Source organism: Dipodomys ordii, unplaced genomic scaffold (genome assembly GCF_000151885.1).
Source record: "Dipodomys ordii isolate 6190 unplaced genomic scaffold, Dord_2.0 Scaffold47, whole genome shotgun sequence".
Lineage (NCBI taxonomy): Eukaryota > Metazoa > Chordata > Mammalia > Rodentia > Heteromyidae > Dipodomys > Dipodomys ordii.
Window position 1 is genome coordinate 11569477 of NW_012267263.1, and position 13075 is coordinate 11582551.

A 13075-nucleotide genomic window follows, 5' to 3' on the forward strand; every position below is an offset into this window, starting at 1 on the left:
AATAAAAAACAAAACAAAAAGAGCGTATGGATCAGTGCCAAACACCATGGAACTTGGGACTCTTTGTGATGATTTAGCCCAAGGAGATCACCTCCTAAATGAAGACCTCTTTGCCCCATAAATGGCATTTTGAGAACAATGTATATCACATTCTTCCTAATTCCAAAAGGCAGATAGATACACACTCCCACACAAATATTGCAAATGTGCTTCTTTATTACTAATGTTGGGATTGAGGAGATACGTGTGGCAAAGACAATATGGGTGGCCCATGGATAAGTGCCACCAGAAGAGAAATCCTCATGTGGATGCTGGAGATGGATCATACTTTAGGGCTCTTGCACTTCTGTCATGGAAATAAAATCTTCAGCTCCCTGAGGTTGATGTCGCAGCATTTCCACTCTCTGGGCTCGCCTATATTTGGCTCTTCTATTGTTGAACCAGCTCTGAAATCAGAGGACCCAAAAGAACTATTATTATTATTATTATTATTGTCAGTCATGGGGTTTGAACTCTGGACCTGAGTGCTGTCCCTCAGCTCTTCTGCTCAAGGCTAGCAGCCTACAACTTGAGCCACAGCACCACTTCCGTTTTTCTGGTGGTTTATTGGAGATAAGAGTTTCACGGCTTTTTCTGCCCAGGCTGGCTTTGAACCACGATCCACAGATCTAAGCCTCCTGAGTAGCTAAGATTACAGGCATGAGCGACCAGTGTCTGGCCCAAAAGAATTATTATTATTATTTTTTTTGGTCCGGTTGTGGGGCCTGAACTCTGGGCCTGGGCGCTCTCCCTCAGCTCTTCAGCTCAAGGCTAGTGCTCTACCACTTGAGCCACAGTGCCACTTCTGGCTTTTTTCTTTTTGCTTATGTGGTGTTGAGGAATCGAACCCAGGGCCTCAGGCATGCAAGGCAAGCACTCTACCACTGAGCCAACTTCCCAGCCCCCCAAAAGAATTATTTTAATATGTTAACCACTTTTTTTTCTCCTCCATGAACTGTGAAAGAGCACATCATGCAACTTTAAATACCATGGGCATAATAAATGGCATAGTCAAATCTATTTTTTATTATTGTTGAAATCCTTGTGGAGGCTATAGAGATTGACCAGTGGTCAAGCACATGACCAAAATATGGGGGGGGGGTGGCCTTGGGTAAATTCCTAGCACTACCAACAACAATAAGTAGAAGGCAATATAACACCAATCCTGTTCCTCAGCATGCTCATGCTGAACACCAACTATATGCCAAGTTTTGGAACAGGCTCAGTCCTTAGTCTCTCTGTACCTACTTTGAATGTTCTGTCATAGTTTCTTCCAGTTTTTGGGTGTAGATCTTGGTTATGAGTTGTTCCCCAAAACATAATAAAGGTCTGCTGACCTTCAGCTGTCCAGTATCTCCTACTCATTAGAAAGGCTTTCACCTCATTCCCATTGGAATGCTGGAAATGATAACACTTGGCCCCTAAAGTCATATGGAGGAAAATAGCTGCCTAAGTACAAAGCCCATTTTCAGGGTCAAGTCAGTAATGAATAGGAGGGCTTAAGTCATCTTTGGTCTTCTGAAATATCTTGAGAATTAGAAGTACGTCTGGCAGGGAGTCCTGGACACAACTTTGACATACTGGAACAAGTTAAGAATACATACTTCTGGGGCTGGGAAGGTGGCTCAGTGGTAGAACGCATGCCTTGCATGCCAGAGGCCCTGGGTTCGATTCCTCAACACCACATAAGCAAAAAGAAAAAAGCCGGAAGTGGTGCTGTGGCTCAAGTGGTAGAGTGCTAGCCTTGAGCTGAAGAGCTGAGGGACAGAGCCCATGCCCAGAGTTCAGGCCCCATGACCTGACCCCCCCCCAATAAAGAATACTAACTTAAAAACACCCACAAGCTGGGCTTGGTGCTTCACGCTTGTAATTCTAGCTACTTAGGAAGCTGAGATCTATGGATCTTGGTTCGGTTCAAAGATAGCTCAAGTAGTACACAGTTTGGTTCAAAGCTAGCTCAGACAGTAATGTCTGTAAGATTCTTCTCTCCAATTAATCAGCAAAAAAAAAGCCAGAAGCAGAGCTGTGGCTCACATGGTAGAGTGCTAGCCTTGAGCAAAAGACATCAGAGACAGTGCCCAACCAGGACACAACTGTCCAAGTAATGGAGCAGGTCATACACAGATTGACTACCTGCCAAGTGTCTTCTTCAGATTTACTCACCTGCACTTTTTCTTCAGGCACATTCATGCCTCTTGCAAGCACCCTCCTGTGGAGAGAACATGAAAGGTCAATATTCAGGACTTTGCAGAACATGCAAAATGGTGTATATGCTCTGTGCTCATTTCAGAATTACCATGCTTCCTCACAACCACTCAAGTATGCCTAACTAATTCTCAGAAAAGCCTAGCTTTAGCAATGTTTATGTTACATCACAAAATCAAATGAGGTTGACAGAGCAACAGCCAATAGTTTTAATGCATTGTATTAAAAATGAGAACATGGAAAAGTGTATGATGAACAAATTACATAAATTTCAAATATGGCAATGCATGATGGTACCTCATTCTCCTGACCCTGATTCCCATAAAATCTTATTTACAAAGGCAATCCAGGGCTGGGAAGGTGGCTCAGTGGTAGAGCGCTTGCCTTGCATGCATGAGGCCCTGGGTTCGATTCCTCAGCACCACATAAGAAAAAAGCCAGAAGTGGCGCTGTGGCTCAAGTGGTAGAGCGCTAGCCTTGAGCTGAAGAGCTGAGGGCCAGCACCCAGGCCCAGAGTTCAGGCCCCACGACCGGACCCAAAAAACAACAACAACAACAAAAAAAACAAAGGCAATCCAGCAGCACAGTGGAAAAGGTGAAATAGATAAACTGGACTATATCAAAAGTAACTTCTTGAACTAGAGGATGCAATAGAATGAAAAGGAACCGCAAAATGGAATGCAGTATTTGCAAGTCATCTGCTTGAAAAGGAATTCTAGAAAGAATTCTGACAATCTAGTATTCAAAAATACCCCAACCAGAGTCAAACATGGGAAAAGAACTTAAATAGAAGTTTCCCAAAGAAAATACAGAAATAACTACCAATCACATAAACAGATGCTCAACATCACTAGGAAAATACAAATCAAAACCATAGTTCAATAAGCGGGCGCTGGTGACTCACGCTTGTAACCACCAGAAAACCGGAAGTTGCACTGTGGCTCACGTGGTAGAATGCTTGCCTTGCACTGAAGAGCTCAAGGACAGCTCCCAAGCCCAGAGTTCAAGCCCCATGGCTGATAAAAATAATAAGTAAATAAACGAATGAATAATGAATTGTACTTTTCTATAAACAATATAGCTTAATACAGTCTGTCTTCCTGTGATTGCCAACCTCTTTCACAGCCTTTACTTCCAGCAAGTATTGCTGTTTACATTAGACCCCCAAAATAATGAATGGCAGGTTCAAGATTTGTGTACTCATAAACTGATATGTTGAATTGAAATGTCTTTGTAGAATCACTTAAAGATACTAAAAAATTAGAAAAGAAAAATGATGCATTGTATTCATATTTTTTTCTGTTTTAAGTACTGTACAAAGGGGTTTCAATTGAACAAGTGAGATTATGAACATTTACATGGGTAAATTGACCTGAAACCCCTTTGTCCAACGATTTAAAGATAACAAAAAATAATTTAAAATAAATAAGTCAGCCTTGAAGAGATATTTTTCTACTCCCATTCACAGTGGATGGTCACAAAAATTTGTATGCAAAAAGCAACCCTGAGGGAGGTCCACATCCCAAAGCTCAAGCAGTTTTGGTATCCAGATAATGGAATGCCATGCAGTCTTTAATAACATGGATGACTTCTGAGGCCATTGTGCTAAAAGCAGTTAAAGGGTCACAAAAGCACAAACACGGTGTGGTTTTCCTTATCTAAAATAGTAGAGTGGTCCATTTCAGAGAAGGAAATGACAGAATGGTGGGGGTGGGGCGGACACGCCTGGAGGCTAAAATTGGGGAATCCTTTGTTGCAAAGTGTTTCAGTTCCACAAGGTCAAGAAACATCGGGAAAGGTGTGAAACTAACATGAAAATAATTACCCTTGTGGTATTTCTAAAGTCTTTAGAGAGGTTGAGATAGTCCACACTACTTTGTATCTGGTCTCACCATAATTCAAAAAAGAAACAAAAAGTGGCTTTGAGCGACCAGTTTCCAGACTGGATTGGAGTAATTAATTGTTGGCGGAAAATATCAACCTTGACCTCCTAAGGCTGGCTCTTAACTCGCAGCAGCGGGGCAGGTGAATATAACAGTGATTTGGGTGGGTCAAGATAGGTAGGAGAGGCCGGTACAGAAAAGGTGTTAGGAAATGGTCCCAAAGCCTTGAAGATCAGGTGTCTCCAGTGCAAGCCTCTTACCGTGTGAGCAGATCTGGGTACCGAGTTTCTTGGAAAACAGTTTCGAGCTCGTCTACCTGCCCCTGGGTGAACTGGAACTGTATTTGTTGTCCTCGTCGTCGCCTTCGTTGATGTGGAGCGGCCCCAGCACCCATGAGGACAAGCTCTGCCTGGTCCTGCTCACCGTTCTGGTCTATGTCATCAAGGCTATCACTCTCCACCGCCAAGCCTTCAAGAGCGTTCATATCACCATCCTGAACTAGCTCTTCACCACTCAGGTGCTGGCCCGCCTCCACGAGGCCTAGTGCTTCTTCAAGCACTTGGCCACCTCTCACTGAAGCGGCTGCACCTTGCTCAGGAGCGGCCATCCTTCCCATCTCCATCTCGATCCGGGTAGGTGGAGTCATTGGGGAATCACAGGGGTGGAAATCTGCGAAAGGGTTTGAGAGTTGAGTTGGGGAAGCGAATGAGCGCAGATAGTCCAAATCTAGAGGCCACCCCCTGGTTACCTAGAAGCTGCGCAATGCAACGCCCCCAACATTTCTCCCCCCGCCCCCCCTCCCCGCTTTCCCCGCCTTTCTCTGGATTCCCCTGCTTTGGAGGACACTACTTTTGGTTTTCCGCTTATAGCCAATAACAGTGCTGTAAAGTGTATGTATGTATACATACATGCATGCACACAGACATGTATACATACATATTTGTGTGTATACATACATATACATAGGTGTGTATATATGTAGTGATGGGGCATAGCCCAACCGCAGGGCATGGGGGAAGCAAAGTTGCAAAGTGTAGATTTATGGGGAAAAAAAGAGAATAAAGTAAAGCTGCAAGAGTTCTCTCTGGAGCAAGTGCCAAGTTAATCTACTTTGGATATTAGCTGATTACTCCTAGTGGTGATATAGACCGGGGGAGGGTCAAGACCACATTTGCACCCCTAGGCCCTTCCTGTGAAGATTGTAAGAACCTCTCATGACCTCACTATCCCTATTCCCCAACCTATATATTAGCCAAAGTTGCGAATGAGGTGATCATCATGTCTAAGATCCCAAAAAGCAAAGGAACAGGACCTTGGAACTGGGTTTGGGCAACATTCTGGCTAATGACAAGGGCTCTGCCAGACTCTATGAGACCCTGCTGACATCTGAACATTACAAACATTGTGTAATGGATTCCAACCAGAGTGCAAATGTAAAACTCCACCTAGGGCTTATTGCACATAAGATTGGGGGCACTTTTCCTGTTGTAGTATAGATAAATGAATTAATATTCAGAAAGCATTTATTTTTGTACTAATTGTACAAAAATGGGTTTGTTACGGTATTATCATATTTCTATATTATATACATTGACCTTATTCACCTGTCCATCATTCTCTCCTGCCTCCTTCTTACTTCCCGCTGTTTGCCTTCTTCCCCCAAATTTTCTCACAACTGCTTTCATGTTTATTGTGTGTATGTATGTGTGTGTGTGTGTGTGCACGCGTGCGTGTGCATGCATGTATGCCTGCAGTCCAGAGGCTTAAACTCAGGGCCTAGGCAATGTCTCTAAGCTTTTTTGCCCAAGGCTAGTGCTTTACCACTTGATCCACAGCTGCAATTCTGACTTTTTTGCTAGGTAAGTGGGGATAAGAGGCTCAAGGACTTTCCTTCCCAGACTGGCTTTGAAATATAATCCTAGCCAGGCGCCGGTGGCTCACGCCTGTAATCCTAGCTACTCAGGAGCTGAGATATGAGGATCTCGGTTCAAAGCCAGTCCAAGCAGGAAAGACTGTGAGACTCCTATCTCCAATAAACGACTAGAAAACTGGAAGTGGCACTGTAGCTCAAGTGGTAGAGCGCTTGCTTTGAGCTGAAGAGCTGAGGGACAGCGCCCAGGCCCAGAGTTCAAGCCCCATGACCGACAAAAAAGAAAAAAAAATCATTACATCTCAGTCTCCTGAGTAGCTAGGATTACAGGTGTGAGCCACCAGTGCCCGGCTCTATTGTCACTTTAAAAAATGTATTTGCTAACATTTTTAGCAGTGTCTATAAAGGTGCAAGTCTGTAGCCTCCCCCTCCCCCCAAGAGGGGCAGCCATGGTCTTTACCGTGATTCTGACACAGAAAGGCCCTTCATTTTGCAGCATGTGGGTATCAGCATGAACTTACTCAGCCACTTGTCTTTTCCCTTGAGCCAAGGGATCCTCAGGCATTCTAGGCAAGGAAGAGAGCAGCAGAAGGAAAACAAAGAACCATGAGAAGAGGAAAAAAGAGCAGTGTGATGTGAGGAGCAGGAAAGGACCAGCAGTAGGGACAGGCAGCAATGGAAACACAGGTCCCAACTTGAGGTTGCTGGATGCTGGGACCCTGGATGAGTGTGCCTGTGCCTGAATGTTATCTGTGAAATGAGCTAGGCTGGCCCAGGAACTCCTGGTCCTGAGGGCAAGCAGTGGACAGGTGGAAGCAGCCAGGCACTCAGGCAGCCCTGGGTGATCAGTTGCTTTTCTACTTCAGGGCTTTTACCTAGTTGTTTCCAAGTTACATACTGAGAGCATTTTGCACTGTGTTCCTGACTCAGATGAGATTGGGAGATAAGAGGCAAACTCAATGAGGCTCTGACATCATTGGGAGCTGAAAAAAATACCCTCAGGCTTCATGTTACCTCTGGGAGCCCCTTCTTACTCTTCCAGAGTCAGGAGTCCCCTATTGAATGCAAAACCACTAGGGCAAGCCAAGCCTTGCAAATTCAAGGGCCTCCTAGGTACCAGAATTATTATTTACTAGCATTATTTCAGTGAAGCCAGGAAACTCTGGTCTTCCAGAGATAGACAGATTTGATCCACAATCAGGACCTGGTACTGGGGTTTGAACCTTAGGGGTTTGGGTGCTGTCCTTTAGCTTTTTATGCTCAGGGCTGGAGCTCTATCATTTGAATCACACCTCCACTTCTGTCTTGCTTTTAGGTGGTTAATTGCAGAGAAGAGTCTCATGAACAACCCTGTTTGTGCTGGATTTGAACTGGGCTCCTCAGGTCTCAGCCTCCCGAGTAGCTAGGATTACAGGTGTGAGGTCCCAGGGCTCAACATGTTCAGAACTTTTGATAATTACATAGCTTATTAGTAATTACAGTGATGGAGGCCTTGGATGACTTAGAACTCCTGCATTTGGGTGAATATATACACTGGAGTGAAATCTGGGAGTCTGTGGTGAGCATCTCATACAAACAAGAAAAGCTGTATTTATTTAAGAAACCCTAGGGCTGGGAATGTGGCTTCATAGTAGAGTATTTGCCTAGCATGCATGAGGCCCTGGGTTTGATTCCTTGGTACCATGTAAATAATAAATAAATAATATAATTTTACAAAAAGATTGTTTACAAAAAGAAACCCTAGGGCCAGGAATGTGGCTTAGTGGTAGGATGCTTGCCTAGCATGAGTGAAGCCCTGGGTTCGATTCCTCAGTACCACAGAAACAGAAAAAAGCCAGAAGTGGCACTGTAACTCAAGTGGTAGAGTGCTAGCCTTGAGCACAGAGAGGCTCAGGGACAGTTCTCAGGCCCTGAGTTCAAGCTCCAAGATTGGCAAAAGAAAAGAAAACCTAGTGCTATTAGCATAAGTGAACATGGACATACAAAGAATGGCCCTGGTGGAAAAAAAATCAGTATGGTAACAGGAGAGTCCCTGTAAAGGCACCTGCCTAAATTGTCCTTGTAAGATGCCTTTGGAGGCTGAGCGCTGGTGGCTCATGCCTAGAATCCTAGCTACTCAGGAGGCTGAGATCTGAGGAACAAGGTTCAAAGCCAGCCAGGGAAGGAAATTGGTGAGGCTATTATTTCCAGTTAACCACAAAAAATCAGAAAGTGTAGCTGGGGCCCAAGTGATAGAGCTCCAGTTTTGAAGGGGGAAAAGCTAAAGGATGGTGTCAGGCCGTTTAAGCCCCACTACCACACACACACACACACACACACACACACACACACACACACACACACGCACGCACGCACGCACGCACGCACGCACGCACGCACACACACACACGGTGCTTTTTACCTATTTTGGCAACCTTTCTGAAGAGATAAATCCGTTGAGGTTGTAGATTTCCAATAGAGACAGCTATGGACTTCACTATAAACATTATCTCAATCTGAAAACGAAGTACCTCATATTATTCTAATTTCATGGATTTTTTATTGGCTACTAGCCTTTTTCACTTACTGTAATGTCTATAAGATTAATTAATGGGCTGGGAAGGTGGCTCAGTAGTAGAGCGCTTGCCTTGCATGCATGAGGCCCTGGGTTCAATTCCTCAGCACCACATAAGCAGAAAAAGCTGGGAGTGGTGGTGTGGCTCAAGTGGTAGAGCACTAGCCTTGAGCTGAAGAGCTGAGGGACAGCATCTAGGCCCAGAGTTCAAGCCCATGACTGACAAAAAAGAAAAAAAAGATTCATTAGTGCTGGAGCTTGTGTTAGGATGTGTGTGTGTGTGTTTTGTTGGTCATGGGGCTTGAACTCTGGGCCTGGATGCTGTCCCTCAGCACTTCATCTCAAATAGAGTGCTCTACCTCTTGAGTCATAGCACTGCTTCTGGTTTTCTGGTGGTTTATTGAGGATGAGTCTCATGGATTTTCCTGCCCAGGCTGGCTTTGAACCAGGATCCTCAGATCTTAGCCTCCTGAGTAACTAGGATTACAAGTGTGATCCACTGGCGCCCAGCTGGATTTATTTATTTTTTTGGGGGGGTCCGGTAGTGGGTAGCTTTTTGCCACAACCCTGCCAGTATCTATTATTGTTAGTTTTCTTTTTTTTGGGGGGGGGTCTCATGTGGCCTAAACTCTGGGCCTGGGCACTGTCCCTCACCTCTTCAGCTCAAGGTTAGCACTCTACCACTGGAGCCACAGCGTCACTTCCGGCTTTTTTCATTTTGCTTATGTGGTGCTGAGGAATTGAACCCAGAGCCTCAGGCATGCAAGGCACATGCTCTACCACTGAGCCATCTTCCCAGCCCCTTATTGTTAGTTTTCTTGTTAATGGCCATTGTAACTGTGAGAGGTGGAATCTCAATGTTGGCTTTGATTTGCATTACTTTTACAGGCATGGTTAATTATTAGCTCAGTCTTTGACTCCGGAGATCTGGCAAGTGGTTTGTAGCTTTAGGCTGTTCTCTTCAAGGTGATAAAAAGATGACGCTGCCTTTCTGTGGGGGCAGTTTGCCTTTTGTCACTAGGTGCTTACTGATGAATCTTGTTCTTCCTGGAGCCTAAGGTGATTGTGATCACTGTAGGAAGTGGCTTAGATAAAAGAAGATTAGATGGGAAAGAGGGTGTGGGCTGGGTGCCCAGATTTTATGTGTTTTTAATTTACAGGTTCAGCAAAAGCATCTTTTTAGGTTGCCTGTTACTAGAGCAGAGTGACATTTGGGCTGTGCCTTTCACCATGCTTCATCCTGAGGTGGGCAGAGAATGGAGGAGGAGGGTAGCACACCCAAGCCAGATAGAAGAGGTCATGAAGGAGGACAAGATGGAGAGCTGCCACTGCCTAGGTTTGCTGGAGTTGGAGTTAAGGTTAGGCCCAGACTGAATGCATTCATTCACATCAGTTCAGTACTAAACAAAACATACTAAGGAAAGAAGATAGGACCCAGCAAATCTGAGGCCACCTCCTACCTACTTAGAGCCAGCTGGGCCTGGGGCATCACTGACCACTTTGGCACTAAGTTGCTATTCTCACCTGCTCCAGCCCTTTCTTCTTGGCTCCCCAGTAGAGTATATAAATGTGTCTCATTCATAGCATATAAGAGGCTGTGTTTATCAGTCAGGATGCTCACTTTTTTTTTTCTTTTTGGTTGTAGGGCGTTGTCCCTGAGCTGTTTTGCTCAAGGTGAGCGCTCTGCCACTTTGAGCCATAGAATCAGTTTTCTGGTGGTTCATTGGAGATGAGTCTCACAGACTTTCTTGCTGTAGCTGGCCTCAAACTTCAGTCCTCTGATTTCAGCTTCCTGAGTAGCTAGGATTACAGGCATGAGCCACCAGCACCCACAGCATGCTCACTTTTTATTTATTTTATTTTGGTGCCAGTCTGAGGCTGGAACTCAGGGCCTAGGCAGTGTCCCTGAGCTTTTTTGCTCAAGGCTACTACTCCACCAATAGAGCCACAGCGCTACTTCAGCTTTTAGTTGGTTCATTGGAGCTAAGAGACACACAGGGACTTTCCCGCAAGTCTGGCTTTAAACTTTGATCCTCAGATCTCAGCTTCCTGAGTAGCTAGGATTTCTTGCATGAGCCAATAGTGCCCAGCTTCACTTTTCATCCTTGATCAGTTTCTCCAACTTTATCTGTCTAAAAAGCCACACTCCAGGGCTGGGAAGGTGGCTCAGTGGTAGAGCGCTTGCCTTGCATGAATGAGGCCCTGGGTTCGATTCCTTAGCATCACATAAGCAAAAAAGAAAAAAAGCCGGAAGTGGCACTGTGGCTCAAGTGGTAGAGCGCTAGGCCTTGAGCTGAAGAGCTGAGGGACAGCGCCCAGGCCCAGAGTTCAGGCCCCACAACTGGACCCCCCCCAAAAAAAACCCACACTCCATGCTTTTTTACTAGATGTGATTTAAACCCTTGCATTGCTGCAGCCACTGAAGCATAAGGTTGAGCATAAGAGGCCAAAGTGTACATTCTTACTTGAAAGCACTTGTACTGGTGAGCAGGTCCTACTTATAAACCTATGTTAATTTCATTTTTGAAATATTCATTTTGATTTTAAAGAAGGAAAAAAGGTATCACATAAACTAGTGCTTTACTATTTGAGCCACAGCTCCACATCTGGCTTTTTGGTGCTTAAGGGGAGATAATAATCTCTTGGACTAGTCTGGCACTGGTGGCTCATGCCTGTTATCCTAGCTACTCAGGAGGCTGAGATCTGAGGATCAAGGTTCAAAGCTAGCCTGGGCTGAAAAGTCCCTGTGAGACTCTTATCTCCAATGAATGTCTCCCTCTTCCCCTCCCCCCCCCCCCAAGCTGGAAGTGGTATTGTGGCTCAATGTGCTGGAGTGCTACCGTTGAGTAAAAGAGCTCAGGGACAGTGCTCTGGTCTTGAGTTCAAGCCCCATGACCAACTAAAACAAAACAAGTAATCTCTTGTACTTTCTTGCCTGGGCTGGCTTTGATCCTCAGATCTCAATTTTCTGAGTAGCAAGAATTACACGTATGAGGGGCTGGGAATGTGGCTTAGTGGTAGAGTGCTTGCCTAGCATGCATAAAGCTCTGCAATCGATTACTCAGTACCACATAAACAGAAAAGGCCAGAACTGGTGCAGTGGTTCAAGTGGTAGAGTGCTAGCCTCGAGCAAAAGCAGCTCAGGGATAGTCCCCAGGCCCTGAGTTCAAGCCCCAGGAATGACAAAAAAATCATAAACAAAAACAAAAACCCTCACCCCCCCAAAGCCATGTATGAGCCACTTGTTCATGGCTAGAATTGTGTTTGTTTGTGTGTGTGTGTGTGTGTGTGTGTGTGTGTGTGTGTCTGTGTGTCTGTCGTGGTACCTGAACTCTGGGTCTGGCGCTGTCCCTCAGCTCTTCAGCTCAAGGCTAGTGCTCTACTGCTTGAGCCCCAGTGCCATTTCCAGCCTTGTCTGTTTATGTGGTGCTGAGGAATTGAACCCAGGGCCTCATGCATGCAAGGCTCCACCACTGAGCCACCTTCCCAGCTAAGCTAGAAAAATTTTAACCACAGGGTTTCCTAAATTCTCTCTGGAAAATTTTCTGTTTAAATTTTATGTGAGGTATAAGGAGGTGTGATGTTGCACTATCAGGAGAATGGGGGTTTTGCCCTCCCCCCCCCAACTTGCTGTATCACTTCTTATCTCTTTAAAATCCACCTTGTGGTACATCATACACCACCCCCACACAAGAATTCTGTATCATTACCAGTTTCAAGACTTTGGGTAAACAGAAAATAGAGATGTCCATTCAGATGAATTTCTCTGAAGTTGAGCTCTAAACATCTATTTCTTGTTTATTTGCGCCACCTGCTGGTGAACTTACAGAATACCTCGCTAATCGTAAATCCTGGAAAAAGTCAATCTTTATATAATATTCTGAAGGGTCTCTCGGTGTTTATAGAGTTAAAACCATTGAAGTGTCTTGCTTTTTTCTGTTTATTTTGAAGTGCAATTGACTCCAGATATCTGGTCCTGCCCCAACTTTCTTAGAGTTCTCTGAGTACGATAATCATGTCTCCCCCTTAAAAAATAATTTTGTTGCTATTATTAAGGTGTTGTATAGAGGGGTTACCACTTTATAAGTCAAGTAATGATTACATTTCTTTTTTTGGACAACGTCATCTGTTTCTTTTCTTTCCTTCAGATTCTGTCCCCCATACCTGCCCACAAGTTACATAGGTGATTACCCACCACCTCTCTTTAAAAGAAAGTCTTTGTTCCCATCTCAAACCTAGTTAAATCAGTACTGCAATTTGAAGCCAGCCCTGGTAGGAATATCAGTGAGACTCTTATCTCCAATAAACCAGCAAGAGGCTGGAAGTGGAGATGTGGCTAAAATGGTAGAGCACCAGTCTAATGTGATAAATCTAAGGGACAGAGCCAAAGTTTTGAGTTCAAGCCCCAGGATAGGCACAAGAGAAAACAATGATTTTTTTTTTGTCCGTCGTGAGGCTTGAACTCTGGGCCTGGGCGCTGTCCCTCAGCTCTTCAGCTCAAGGCGAGCGCTCTACCACTTGAGC

General features: G+C 44.9%; 1 protein-coding gene across 1 annotated transcript in view; it reads right to left on the bottom strand.

Annotated features, from left to right (window-relative positions):
• Positions 1-329: 329 nt before the first annotated feature.
• LOC105988206 (bromodomain-containing protein DDB_G0280777-like) overlaps positions 330-13075 on the bottom strand; it is a 55314-nt gene continuing 42568 nt past the window's right edge. Inside the window, exons 4-6 of the mRNA XM_013019750.1 lie at positions 4388-4796; positions 2203-2248; positions 330-446 (exon numbers count right to left, since the gene is read on the bottom strand). Coding sequence (XP_012875204.1) covers positions 330-446; positions 2203-2248; positions 4388-4796 — 572 coding nt within the window. The remainder of the gene's footprint in view (positions 447-2202; positions 2249-4387; positions 4797-13075) is intronic.